This window comes from Elgaria multicarinata, chromosome 4 (assembly GCF_023053635.1).
Source record: "Elgaria multicarinata webbii isolate HBS135686 ecotype San Diego chromosome 4, rElgMul1.1.pri, whole genome shotgun sequence".
In the NCBI taxonomy this organism is placed as follows: domain Eukaryota; kingdom Metazoa; phylum Chordata; class Lepidosauria; order Squamata; family Anguidae; genus Elgaria; species Elgaria multicarinata.
In genome coordinates, this window is record NC_086174.1 from 15,080,049 (window position 1) to 15,093,338 (window position 13,290).

The 13,290-nt window shown below is 44.5% G+C and overlaps 1 protein-coding gene across 1 annotated transcript in view; it reads right to left on the bottom strand.

Moving 5' to 3' along the window:
* Positions 1-1,716: 1,716 nt before the first annotated feature.
* ACYP2 (acylphosphatase 2) overlaps positions 1,717-13,290 on the bottom strand; it is a 63,470-nt gene continuing 51,896 nt past the window's right edge. The window contains exon 4 of the mRNA XM_063123825.1: positions 1,717-3,653. Coding sequence (XP_062979895.1) covers positions 3,539-3,653 — 115 coding nt within the window. The 3' untranslated portion in view covers positions 1,717-3,538. The remainder of the gene's footprint in view (positions 3,654-13,290) is intronic.

The following is a 13,290-nucleotide window of genomic DNA, read 5'->3' on the forward strand; positions in this document are numbered from 1 at the left end:
TGGCTGTTGGCATGAATGGATTGCATCAGCGATCTCTCCCAGCAGCCGGCTCTAATCCTCAATATAAAACCCAAACCTCGCATCCCAGGCTCGAAAGTGTTTTTTGGAATCGTACAATGCCCAATTCTCTGCAGAGACAGGATTGTACTCCCTCGATGCCCCGAAAGAGCCAGATTAAAGGGTCGTTCCAATTTTGCCAGACAGAAAGGCGGTCTGGTTGAAGGACTCATCTGACAGGACGTGTCTTGTTAAAGGGGGAAGGAGCAACTGATGAACCAGAGGGAGAAGGGGTGGGGTGGAGTGGAGAAGAGCAAACAAGCAAAGCATTGGAGGTAAAAAATCGCGGAGGCGAAACAGGGAAAAAATTACGTGTGATGGAGCCCTTAGAACGTGAGTGATAACCCAGCCTTCTCCCTGACACAATAGTTTTGACCGTACAGTGCATTTTTTCCTTTAGGAAATGCATTCAAACATTTGAGCTCCCACCTGCAGCCTAAAGAGGTATCATCCACCACCAGATGTTTCAACAGTCTGCTGATCATGGGTTGGATCCAGGATCTGTGAGAAGAAAGGACCTTCCACGAGAGGAAGGGCTTCTCCCTCTGCCTGGTTTTTGGGGATCCTCCCTGTCCCCACACTGCAGCTCACCCCATTCAGCAGAGCCTTCTAACACACTGTGTAATGTTTTCACTGGGCGGGCGGGGGAGGGGAAGGGCTGCTGTGGGAAAGAGAGGGTGGGGAAGTTGACTTCTGCCAATCTGAATCCAACCCTGGGGGTGTCTATACAACACTGTATAGACACAGCATTGTTGCTGCAAGGCGGAAAAGATGAAGTTAGATGTTGAGAGGGCGTGTGTGCTGTCCAGACAGAAAAAACATAGCGGTAGCAGCCATTTGGCTTGTCAAGCATGCCCCATACACCCTACTCTGCTTTCCTGTGCTTACCTGATCCGCCCACTTGCATAACCCAAACTGAGGCCACCACTGACACATGAAGAAACAACGTGGCCTTGGAGCAAAGGGAAAAGTCACAGTAAATGGACAGTTTCGTGGTTAAAAGCCCAATGTGGATGTGAGTTGGCAGCTGCATCATATAAACAATGCAGCTCCGCTGCGCAGCCACAACAGGGTAAACATGTGTTTTGTTCAGATACTGTTATAGCTAAAACAATGAATTCACCCTGCTACTGCATGCCTCTCACGTTGACACCTGCTTACATAAGCTTTTGCCACAATACATTTGTTACACTCTAAGGTGTCACACGACTCATGAAATCCAATACTCCAAAATGGTCTTGGAATTATACAGTTCTATCAGTGTGTCAGGCCCATTTCTGATCAGTTCATTCATAATGTCCCCAATTCAGACCATAAGGCTACGGAGAGCGGAGTGTTTGGTGTCCATCCTACAGCTGTGAAATCTCCTCGCTGCTGAAGACGTTAATGATGGTTCTTTGCTTTTGATACAATGCTACCAATATAAATAGTATCCTAGGGTGAAGATGTACATCATTTAATTCACAGTGTTGCCTTCAGCCATGGGTTTAATTTGTCTTAATTCCACTTTTGTAATTTGAACAACAGATGAACATAACATGAATCAAATGCTGTCTCAACTAGAATTTTGGCCATCCTCACATTCTTATTTTTTAAAATGTTTGCTTATTTATTTCAACATCTGTATACCTCGTTTTTCTATATAAAATACTCAAACACTTCATTTTTTAAAATGTTTATTTGTTCATTTAGTGCCTCGTTAATATTTTGAAAGTATAAATCTGTTCCAGGTTTCTTGGTGGTTTCATAGGGGACTACCCTAATTTTGACCCTGGAAAGGTACATGTAGATTGAATTCATTAAAGGCACTTCCAAAGCAAGCTCAGTGCTCCAAAACGTTAATGCCCTAAGAAGTTTACAATATAAAATTAAACACTGGCTGGGTTCACGCAACATGCTAAACCACACTCAGTGGTTGAGTGTGGGTTGTTGTTGAACCATGGGCTGTCTGTTGAATTGTGGGTTAGTGTGTTGTGTGAACCCAGGACAACAAACCATGTGTTCCCAAGGTGGCTTGTTCAAGAAAAATAAGCCACGCTGCATGGTTTTATTATAAGCCACCCTGTGGAAAATGTCCTGGGTTCAGACAACATGCTAGCCCACAGTTCAACCACAACCTGCACTGAGTGTGGGTTAGTGTGTTTGTGAAACCAGTCGCTGTGGCTTATATTCTCAAACAAGCCTCTTTGAGAACTCAAGGTTTGTTGTTGGGTTGTTTGCGGTGGTTAGCAAGCTACACTGCATGGTTAACAAGCCATTATGGTTAAGCCATCCTGGCTGAGTTCAGACAACACGCTAACCCATGGTTCAACAAACAACCCAAGGTTCAAAACAACCCACACTCAACCACTGAGTGTGGGTTAATGCACTGTGTGAACAGCCCCAGAAACTGGCTTTGCAAACCTGAGTAGAACTACTGCAAGGCCCTTCTGTTTGGGGCTAGCTTTTGATGCCCAAGGTTAAGTGTTTAAGGACACAATCCTATGCATGTTTAGACAGAAAAAGGTCTACAATTCCCACCTGGGTAGTGTAGGACTTTTTTCCCCAGTTTAAACATGCATAGGATTGTGCCCTAAAGGAATCAGACTGATATTTTATGTGGTCACGTGTGAGCTTTAAGACGTAAGGTGTAGTATTGCTGAGAAAGATCAGTAAAGCTGAAATCCTATACACATTGCCCTGCTAGTAAGCGCCGTTCGATGCAATGGAACTTCCTTCCAAATAAATATGCATTTGATTGCTGTATAAATAAACACATTAACATGCCTACTAAGAAAGGGATAATCCCCAAGGCCACAACCAGATACAGCCATGTGCATGGAATTCCTATTGAAATTAATACACCATGCCTACTTAATTATGTGTTGGACAGTGGATCAAGCTGGACGGGACATTCAATGCATGATTGTATTTAATGTGTCTAGGTTCCCCCCCCTTGCTCCGCCCAACTCACTTCTAATTAACGGCCATGGATGGCCCAATCAGGACTGAGACTATGGCGTGCAGGGAGGGGGCAGCAAACCGTTCTCTCTGTGCCGTGTTCTCAATGAAAACTGCTTCCGCAAGCTAATAATAACTCTGAGAGAGATGCTTTCATTGCAACTAAATCTCCTCTTCTAATAGCTATTATTCAAAAGGGGGGAAAAACGCTAGACATAAAAATATAATTTAAAGTCACATCCACTTTGCTTTGCTCACATTTGCATTTGCCCTGCGATCGGTTCCTATTTGCTTTTTGCAATCTGTAGAGATGGCCTTAATTTGGGGAGGGGTCCTGCACCTGCAAAGGTGGTCTATCCCCCGCCCCCAGCCCACTAATCCAACACACAATGACTACTGAATGCAAATGAGAGAATCGATACATTTTCCTCGCATGCAGAAAGCTTCCCAAAAGTGCAATCATAGCACTTCAGCAAAGTGTGGATATTATTATGCAACAGCAGCAGTGTGATGATGCTACGCTTGCTGTTGCTCTTTCCAGTTAATATCTTGTGATGAACCCAGCGAAGTCAAGTTTTGGAATCTCCTTCTCATTAGAAAAATTGGCCCGTTCGATGCGTGCGCTAGGACTTCCAACATTGGCCAGCCAGTTCTTCCTGCATGGAGAAAGTAAGGGCAGGTGAGTGTTGCAATATTATAGCCGCATAATATCCATTCTGCTGTGATACTTTGTATGTTTAAAGGGCCCCTGTCTACGTTAGTCGAAGCAAAGCGAGGCAGTTTTGCAAAGCAAGCCACTCAGTCTTATGCCTGTTGTGCTCAGAGGTCCAGGGACTGGGGCCGACCCAAGACATTTTGCTGCCTGAGGTGAAGCACAAAATGGTGCCCCCTTCCATTCCATTTACAAAAGCTAGCCGGACGAGTAGATTAATCTATTTTCAGCGATAATAATAACAATAAAACACTTAAATGCCAAGCTTGGATATTCACCATACATTACTGGCTCTGCTGTCACCTAACGCTCACTCCCAACTCCTTGGTTACCAAAGTCCTGTTAGAACCCTCCGAATCTCACTGGTCTAGGGCAGTGGTGCAAAAAGTAACCTCAATAGGGCTATCCCCTTTTTTCCTGCTATCTCTGGACTTGGACAGCGCTAAACAGATCACCAAACAGAGACTACTGGATATAGACCACCAAGAGCTCCGGGGAACTGCCTGGGGACCATGTTCCCCCCAATCATTGGGTCTCCTAGTCCCTTCTTGCAAAGATGGAATGCCATACCTGGGTTGGTTAACCATTCCCAAATACAGAAAAGCATTCACCCTAGCAAGATTTAACGTCCTCCCCTCCAAGTTGCTGGAGGGCAGATATAAGAAAATTCCATCCAAAAACAGATACTGCCCATGTAATAACATCGAGGTGGAATCCATTCTGCATGTGCTCTTCCATTGCAATTTTTACCAACAGGCAAGAAAAGACCTATTATGTCCTATTATGCAACGTCTCCCTGGACAATCCCCTGAGTCACTCCTGATTAGTCTACTTCAGGGCTCCAGTAAATCTACCACTGAGCAGGTGGCCAAATTCCTGAATTTGGCCATCCGCACCAGATCGCTTATGGATGTTGATTGTGCTTAAATCCACAGATTAGCAATTTTATTATCTATATATCCCTCCCTTTTTCACTATGCTAGGCCCCAATAACCCAATTCTGTTCCCTTTTCAGAAACCAACAAATAACAATCTAGTATCTTTAGTGATTTTGTAACACTCCTTCTTTTTTATCCCTACTCTGTATTGTTTTATATAATGGTGTATCTTCTTGTTTTATATTGGTCTGTTGACCGTAAATAAAGAAATAATAATAATAATAATAATTTTATTTCTTACCCACCTCTCCTTCTGGATCGAGACAGGGAGCAACATTTAATACAAAAATTCCATATAAATCAAATGTATAAAACTGATTAAAAACATATAAAACCCATACAATATAATACTCGGATATCGTAAAATTCATCTGGGTAGGCCTGCCAGAAGAGACTAGTCTTTATAGCTGCCTTAAAATCAGAAAGAATATTAAGTTGGTGAATCTCTCCCAGCAGGCCATTCCACAGTCTGAGAGTAGCAGAAGAAAAGGTCCTCGGGGTAACAGTTGTCAGCCTGGTTTTGGCTGACTAAAGTAAATTCTTCCCAGAGGACCTGAGTGTGTGGGGTGGATTTTATGGGAGAAGGCGATCCCGCAGGTAACCTGGACCCAAACCATGTAGGGCTTTAAAGGTAATAACCAACACTTTGTACTTTGCCCTGAAACTGATTGGCAGCCAGTGGAGTGATTTTAATGTTGGTGTAATATGGTCACCCCGAGGTGTGCCAGTGACCAACCTGGCTGTCATATTTTGAACTAGTTGAAGTTTCCGAACTAGGTACAAAGGTAGCCCTATGTACAGCGCATTGCAGAAGTTGAGCCTCGAAGTTACCAGTGCGTGCACTACTGTCTTTAGGTCTTCTAACTCTAGGAAAGGGCGTAGCTGGCGATTTTCATCTTCCACTGCTCCTGAAAGCAGCGAGCTAACTTAGTGGTGCAGAGCTGCCTGGCACACAGGTCTCTTCTCCAACACCTTCCTGTCGCCTCCCAGCATCTGGTGCCTGAGGCAACTGCTTCATTCTGCCTAATGGCAGGGCTGGCCCTGCCTGGGTCTCTTAGAAACCAGAATCTGGATGCAGGATGCTAACACAACTATTCCATCTTTCCTTCCTTAAAATATTTTTTTTGGGGGGGGGGAAGAAATGGGAGGGTTACAAAATGGAAGACAACCCATGTAAAATTCCATAAGAACATAAGAAGAGCCCTGCTGGATCAGACCAAGGGTCCATCTAGTCCAGCACAGTAGCCAACCAGCCATCGGCCAACAAAGCAGGACATGGTGCAACAGCACCCTCCCACCCATGTTCCCCAGAAACTGGTGCATTTAGGCTTACTGCCTCTGATACTGGAGATAGCACACAACCATCCAGACAGGGTGATTGCAAAATAAAAGCCCAATCTGGGAGCACCCTACACTTAACAGATGTAGAGTTTACCATCCTGCGGTAATAAAAAGATAACAAAAATGCCTCCCAAAGCAACAAACATCAGCATGACAGTAACCTACAACAACATTGCAGCTATAAGTCTGATAAAACATAAATCAGAGTAAACTAGGAAGTTTTCAGGGCCTTCTTAAAAGCCTGCAATGATGGGACCCGATGGACTCTTGATGGCAACTTATTCCAGAGGTATGGGTAGGGTGACCATATGAAAAGGAGGACAGGGTTCCTGTATCTTTAACAGTTGAATTGAAAAGGGAATTTCAACAGGTGTCATTTGTATATATGGGAAATCTGGTGAAATTTCATCTTCATCACAGCAGTTAAAGCTGCAGGTGCCCTGCCCTCTTTTAAATCTGGTCACAGTTTAGCTGCAGTATAGCTCCTGCAGCTTTAACTGTTGTGATGAAGTGGAAATTTCACCAGGTGCGACATGCATACAAATGACACCTGCTGAAATTCCCTTTTCTATGCAACTGTTAAAGATACAGGAGCGCTGTCCTCCCTTCCATATGGTCACCCTAGGTATGGGCCCCCTGCAGAATAGGCCCTCTCTCATGTAGTCATCCATCTAACTGTTCTCATAGGTGGGCCAGTGAGAAGGGCAGGCTGATGTGGTTTAAGACTGCAAGGCTGCAATCTGCCCGAGTCCCTGGAGAGCAGATGATGCTGGGCTCAGTGACTTCATCATAATGCCGCTTGGTAATAGGCTGCAATTTGCAGCCAATGGAAATCAATGGCAAAAACCTACCAGTGATTTTAATAGGCTTGGATTGCAACCCTGTATACATTTTATATTGTGTCTTATTGTCCATTGAAATAAACAAAACAGGGTAAAAAAATATTATGTTCTGAAATGTTTTATTTGGTTTTTATTTTATTTTATCTTGTACACCATTATGAAATTTTGAACAGGGAGCAGTATATAAATATTGTAAATAATAATAAGAATAAGGAAAAAGGAAAGGAACCTCTCGTGCAAGCACTGAGTCATTACTGACTCTTGGAGGGACTCTTGGAGTTTTCTTGGCAGGCCTTATAGCGGCGTGGTTTGCCGTTGCCTTCCCCGGCCATTATTACCTTTCCCCCAGCTAACTGGGTACTCATTTTACCGACCTTGGGAGGATGGAAGGCTGAGTCGACCCGAGCCGGCTGCCTGAAACCAGCTTCTACTGGGATCGAACTCAGGCCGTGGGGAGAGTTTCAGCTGCAGAAACTGCTGCTTTACTGCTTCAACAACAGGGACTAAAAGGTTAGGAAATGCTAGAATTGTGCCCAATCTTAATGGAATGCCTTTGGGTATACATGATGATTCAATATTTCAATGAAAAGTAATGCTTTCCATGGAATAACAGACTCAAGTTAAAGGAAGCCAGATTCCAGCTGGACATCAGGAAAAACTTCCTGACTGTTAGAGCAGTGTGACAATGGAATCAGTTACCTAGGGAGGTGGTGGGCTCTCCCACACTAGAGGCCTTCAATAGGCAGCTGGACAAGCATCTGTCGGGGATGCTTTAGGGTGGATTCCTGCATTGAGCAGGGGGTTGGACTCGATGGCCTTGTAGGCCCCTTCCAACTCTGCTATTCTATGATTCTATGATTCTATGATTCTCTTTCTTTGCTTCTACTGCTTGGATTCCTGGCACCTATGAGTAGGCAATTTGCAACCTATTTACCCCAGAGTAATCCTATTTGCATTTTCTGTCTTGCGGATTGGTGCTCTGATAAAGAGCTCTCAATCATGCTGCATAAAAAAGCAACTTTGCACTCATCATTCACCAACTGTAGCTATAGCTCAGTGGATAGAGCACTTGGATTGCCTGCAGAAGGTCCCAGGTTCGAATGCCAGCATTTCCAGCAATTCAGGGTGAAACCCTGGGGAGCCACTGCCAGTTAGTGTTGACCTTACTGGGCTAGATGGACCAAGGGAGCTTTTCTGTGTTCCTAACTACATACTTAGGAAGAGAAAGGGGAATGATTCTTGAACAGAGTTTTGCTAATCCACATGGGCAAACAGCTATTTGTCACCATGCCCAAGTACAGTTCCAAGAGCTCAGGACTAAAGTAGTTGTGATATGAGAGATTCATGCATGGATCTCCCAACATATTTCCCCTCTTTGCTGAGAGCAAGCATAAACATGAGAGGGGAAGGGATTTAGATTGGGTGCCTCCAAAATGCTGGTCTCTACGTTGGATCTGGCAGTTGAATTCTCCTGCTCTGAGGACCTCTCATCGGGTTATGATTCTGGGCCGATCCTGACAACTATTCACAGTTCAAATAAGCTTTGTCACATTCACAATAAATTTTATGAAGCTTGGGTGTGTGGTTTTTTAACACGCAAGCCATGGATACCTTCTAAGGGATGCTGAAGACAATCAGATCTGTCGCAATTTGGCTACAGCCTTGTTACGACCAAGAATGGAGGGGTTGGTTGCTCAATTCCTATTCAGGCTACTTGCCTTCCCCCACCTGGTGGCCCTTGACACCTTGGACTTGCCTAAGGCTCCAGAGAAGAGCTCTAATAGCTTTGCACTTCACAGGGAAGCCCATGCTAAGAACTACGTTTGTCGACAACTTCACTCTTTAGACTGAGGGAGCCTTGCCTGCTGAAGCGGAAGGCATCCATCTGCCAATGCTCTCACAGTCATATTCTGCCTCCTCTGCTGCCATGGAAACCAAATTCACCCATTTGGCTACAAACTGGCAGGCTGGTGTTGAGGTTCTCATGTCTCTTGTTTGCAAAGGCTCAAGAAAAACCCATAAAACAACATTGGTTGAAAACCAGAAGCTATAAAGTTAAAGTGGATACAGCAGTCCTATTCAGAAGACACCTTAAACCCCGGTGGTTAAGGGTTTTTTTGTGTTAACAATAAAGCCTTAACCACTGGGGTTTAAGGTGGCTTCTGAACAGGGCCACTATCTCTCTAACTCAGGGGTGGGCAAAAGGTACAGAGGGATCTACCAGTAGATCACCAGATGATTTGCAGGAGATGGACAAAGGGATTCTAACTCCCCATTGTTTATTGTAAACAACAAGAAGGCTGCCCCCACCTTAAATTGGGCTGTTTAAACCCCTGATCATCCCTGTGCATGACTCATGGGATTCATGCAGGCCAGCCTTCCCCAACCAGATGTTGTCCAGATATGTTGGACTGCAACTCCCATAATTCCAGCCAGCACGGCTAATGGCTGCAGTGGGTAACTGGCTCTGTCCCATGAGCCACTGTTTTTTCTCTTGTTCAACCCCAAGCCACTATCTTGCAGCTGGCTCTAGTAGGTGGAGGGACCTTGAGTTGTAGTAAAATAACTAGTAGATCTCTTAAATGTGCCCCTGAAGTGGAAAACAAGGGAGGGAGTGAAGAGAGAGAGAGAAAGGGTTCAAACAACATGATAACCCACACACAAAGGTTGAGTGTTGTTGCTATTATTGTTGTTTTACATTTCTATACCACCCCCATAGCCGAAGCTCTCTAGGCAGTTTACAAAAGATCAGTTGAGTATGGGTTGTCATTGAACCATGGGTTATTGTGTTGTCTGAATCCAGTCACCCTAAGTAACCCAACCTTTGTTGTTGAGTTGTGAACTGTGGGTTGTTTCACCGTGGTTTGTTAGTGTGGCTGGGTTCAGACATGATAATCCATGTTTCAAGCAACAACCCATGATTCAACAATAACCCACGCTCAACCCATACTCAACCCTTTAATGTTGTTTATCATGTTGTCTGAACCCAGCCAGTGAAAGATTGGGGATGTCCATTTCCTCCTGCCCTGTCCAAGGTGATATACAATTTTGGCACATATTCTGTGACTAATCCTACTAGATCCTGCCCTCCACCAATTAATGGAACTGAGAGAGGGGGGAGGGAAAGAGAGAGAGAGGGGGAGAGAGATGTCATGTTCTGGGCAGGTCAAGAACTATGCTTCCTCTAGCAGCTAGTAGGGTCAGAGCGGGGGGAGTTGTTCCTAGGCACACTAACGTGTGAATCTGGAGTGTGACAAGAGACAGACAGAGACAAGGGCTGTTTGTATAGTATTGTGCGCAGGGGGGTTGAGGAAATGACCTCCAAGTTCCTTCCAATGCTAAGTATGGTTGTAAGATTATGGTCCGGACAAGAGAATGCTAACATGGTCAAACTGGTTGTCCCAGCTTAGCCTGGCATATTCCATTGCTAGCTAAATAGTCTAGCAATAAGTTGCCATGTTAAGGAAATACAGCTTAAGTGTTCTCAATAGCTGGTCTTCTGAATCTCTAGCAAATGTCTGAAAAGGGGACATCTCCCCCAACCCCGTCGTTAAAAAAAGATGAAAACAAGCGATCTGTGTGAAAAGAAGAAGACTGCAGTGTGAGGCATTCTTAGGCCAGATCTACACCAAGCAGGATATGAAAACTGGTTTGAAAACTGTATATGGAGTGTGTCCTGGGCCCTGACAGTTGTCACTACTGTTTTAAAGCAGCAGTGTAGATCCTGCCTTAGAAGAGAGAGTTCGATTTTGGGATCTGGAAGCATGTTGGAATGTTGGCTGTCTCCCTAGGAGATCTGGGAGCTGTGAATTTTGGCTGTGCTGGTTGGAGTGTCTGATATGCTCAACCTATGCTCAACATATGCTCAACCTATGCTCAACCTATGTATTTGTAGATAAAATATTACAAAACACCAATAAGCCTCCAGTGACTTCCTCCCAAAAGAAGGCCCTGAAACCTCTCGCCGCTCAGAGAATGGGGGTGCTCATAAAATTATGATATATTCCTCTCCCGAGCCCTTCACAAAAGAGAGAAAAGATCTGAAACTCAGAAAATTCAGTGCCATGGCATGCTAGTGAAAAATAATAATGCAAAACAGTTCTATGGCATTGCAAAAATGATTGATTAGCATTGTCAGGAATAGGAAGGGGGTGTATTTAAGCCTGTGCCACATGCAAGCAACACTGCATATTCCAAGGCTATTATCTTTCATCGGTTCCCAGTTCCCTGTGGCTAAGCTGAGTTGTGTTTTTATTTAATGGATCGTAAGTGGTGGGTTGTTTTTTTTGCTTTTGTTTTCTACAGTGCAATTCATGATGCATGATGCAATGTCCATGATAGGATATTATTTATTCATGGACATTTCTAAGCTGTAACCAAAGCACCAGGTGACTCTGGGTGTGCATGCTGCATTTTTAAAGCACAAAGAATCGATCACAACATTATGAAACCATCGATAGATTGAAAAGCCAGTTCCCGATATCTTGTCACAAATTCTAGAGAAGGAGCAAAACCCAGGGCGGGGCTAGTCTTGAAACATAGGGTGAGGGGCAGTGGAGTGGGGGATTGGAGTAGATGTTCTTCAGGGTTCCTTGCAACTCTATAATTGTAGGATTTCATAGCCTCACCCAGTGGAGCTAGTTTTGGAATCATAGAATCATAGAATAGTAGAGTTGGAAGGAGCCTATAAGGCCATCGAGTCCAACCCCCTGCTTAGTGCAGGAATCCACCCTAAAGCATCCCTGACAGATGGTTGTCCAGCTGCCTCTTGAATGCCTCTAGTGTGGGAGCGCCCACAACCTCCCTAGGTAACTAGTTCCATTGTCGTACTGCTCTAATAGTGAGGAAGTTTTTCCTGATGTCCAGCCGGAATCTGACTTCCTGTAACTTGAGCCCGTTATTCCATGTCCTGCATTCTGGGAGGATCGAGAAGAGATCCTGGCCCTCCTCTGTGTGACAACCTTTTAAGTATTTGAAGAGTGCTATCATGTCTCCCCTCCATCTTCTCTTCTCCAGGCTAAACATGCCCAGTTCTTTCAGTCTCTCTTCATAGGGCTTTGTTTCTAGACCCCTGATCATCCTGGTTGCCCTCCTCTGAACACGCTCCAGTTTGTCTGCATCCTTCTTGAATTGTGGAGCCCAGAACTGGACGCAATACTCTAGACGAGGCCTAACCAGGATCAAATAGAGAGGAACCAGTAACTCACATAGGGTGAGGCCAGTGGAGGTTGGTGGCTCCAATGTTAGTGGGGTGGTGAATCTACTCCAGGTTTCCATCACCTTGGATAGCTTCTTTAAAGTTCTGGCAGGTTCTGACTAAAACCTGGAGCAGATTCACCACCCCACTAACATTGGAGCCACCAACCTCCACTGGCCTCACTCTATGTTATAAAACTAGCTCCAAACCCTAGATTTGTTGAGTTGCAAGGGACCCTGGAGAACATCTACTCCAACCCCCCACTCAATGGAGAATCTGAAAGGGAGGATGCAACTACAGCATCCTTGGTGTATGTCATGTCTCCCCTCAATCTTCTCTTCTCCAGGTTAAACATGCCCAGTTCTGGACAACCATCTGTCACGAATGCTTTAGGGTGGATTCCTGCATTGAGCAGGGGGTTGGACTCGATGGCCTTGTAGGCCCCTTCCAACTCTGCTATTCTATGATTCTATTATTCTTTCAGTCTCTCTTCATAGGGCTTTGTTTCCAGACCCCTGCTTAAAATACCTCCAGTGAAAGAGAGCCCACCACCTCCCGAGGTAGACTGCTTCATTATTGATCAGTTCCCTTTTTTTGATCAGGAATTGTCTAGTTCACACCTTCCAGACTGAACATGGACTCAGACACAATCTGCAGCAGAAGTCTGTACATTTCCAAACTTGCAGTGCGATTTGCGGACAAAAAAACAAAGAATTCTACAGCATACCTACATTTCAAAAATACACGTGAAAAATGTACACATTTGAAAAATGCACACAAATAGGCTTTAATCAACAGGAGAACTTGTACACACGTCTCAAAGATGTGCAAAATCGATGCGTTCATTTGGAAGACTACGCACGGAAACAGGCATGGATTTTCAGGCAAAAGGAAGACAAAAATAGCAATCTGATACTGAGTCAAGATGAAAACGAGCTATTAGATTAAATTCAGAGAACTTTGGCCAGCTCAAGTTTTGCTGATTCGCACATTCCTCCTTTTAGGAAGTGTCTCCTAACGTTTAGCCAAAATCTGCTTCCCTGCAATTTCCACCCATCAGTTCTAGCACTACCTTCTAGAGCAACAGAGAACTTCTTCTGCAATGACAGCCTTTCAGTATTTGAAAACTGTTATCATGTCACCTCTGTTGAGAGGGAGCCAAGCAATACATTGGCCAATGTTTTTTCCATCCCAAAAATGGATGGAGAAGTCGATTAAAAGAAGTCGATTAAAAGAAGCAGCAGCAAGATTAAATATGGAAGA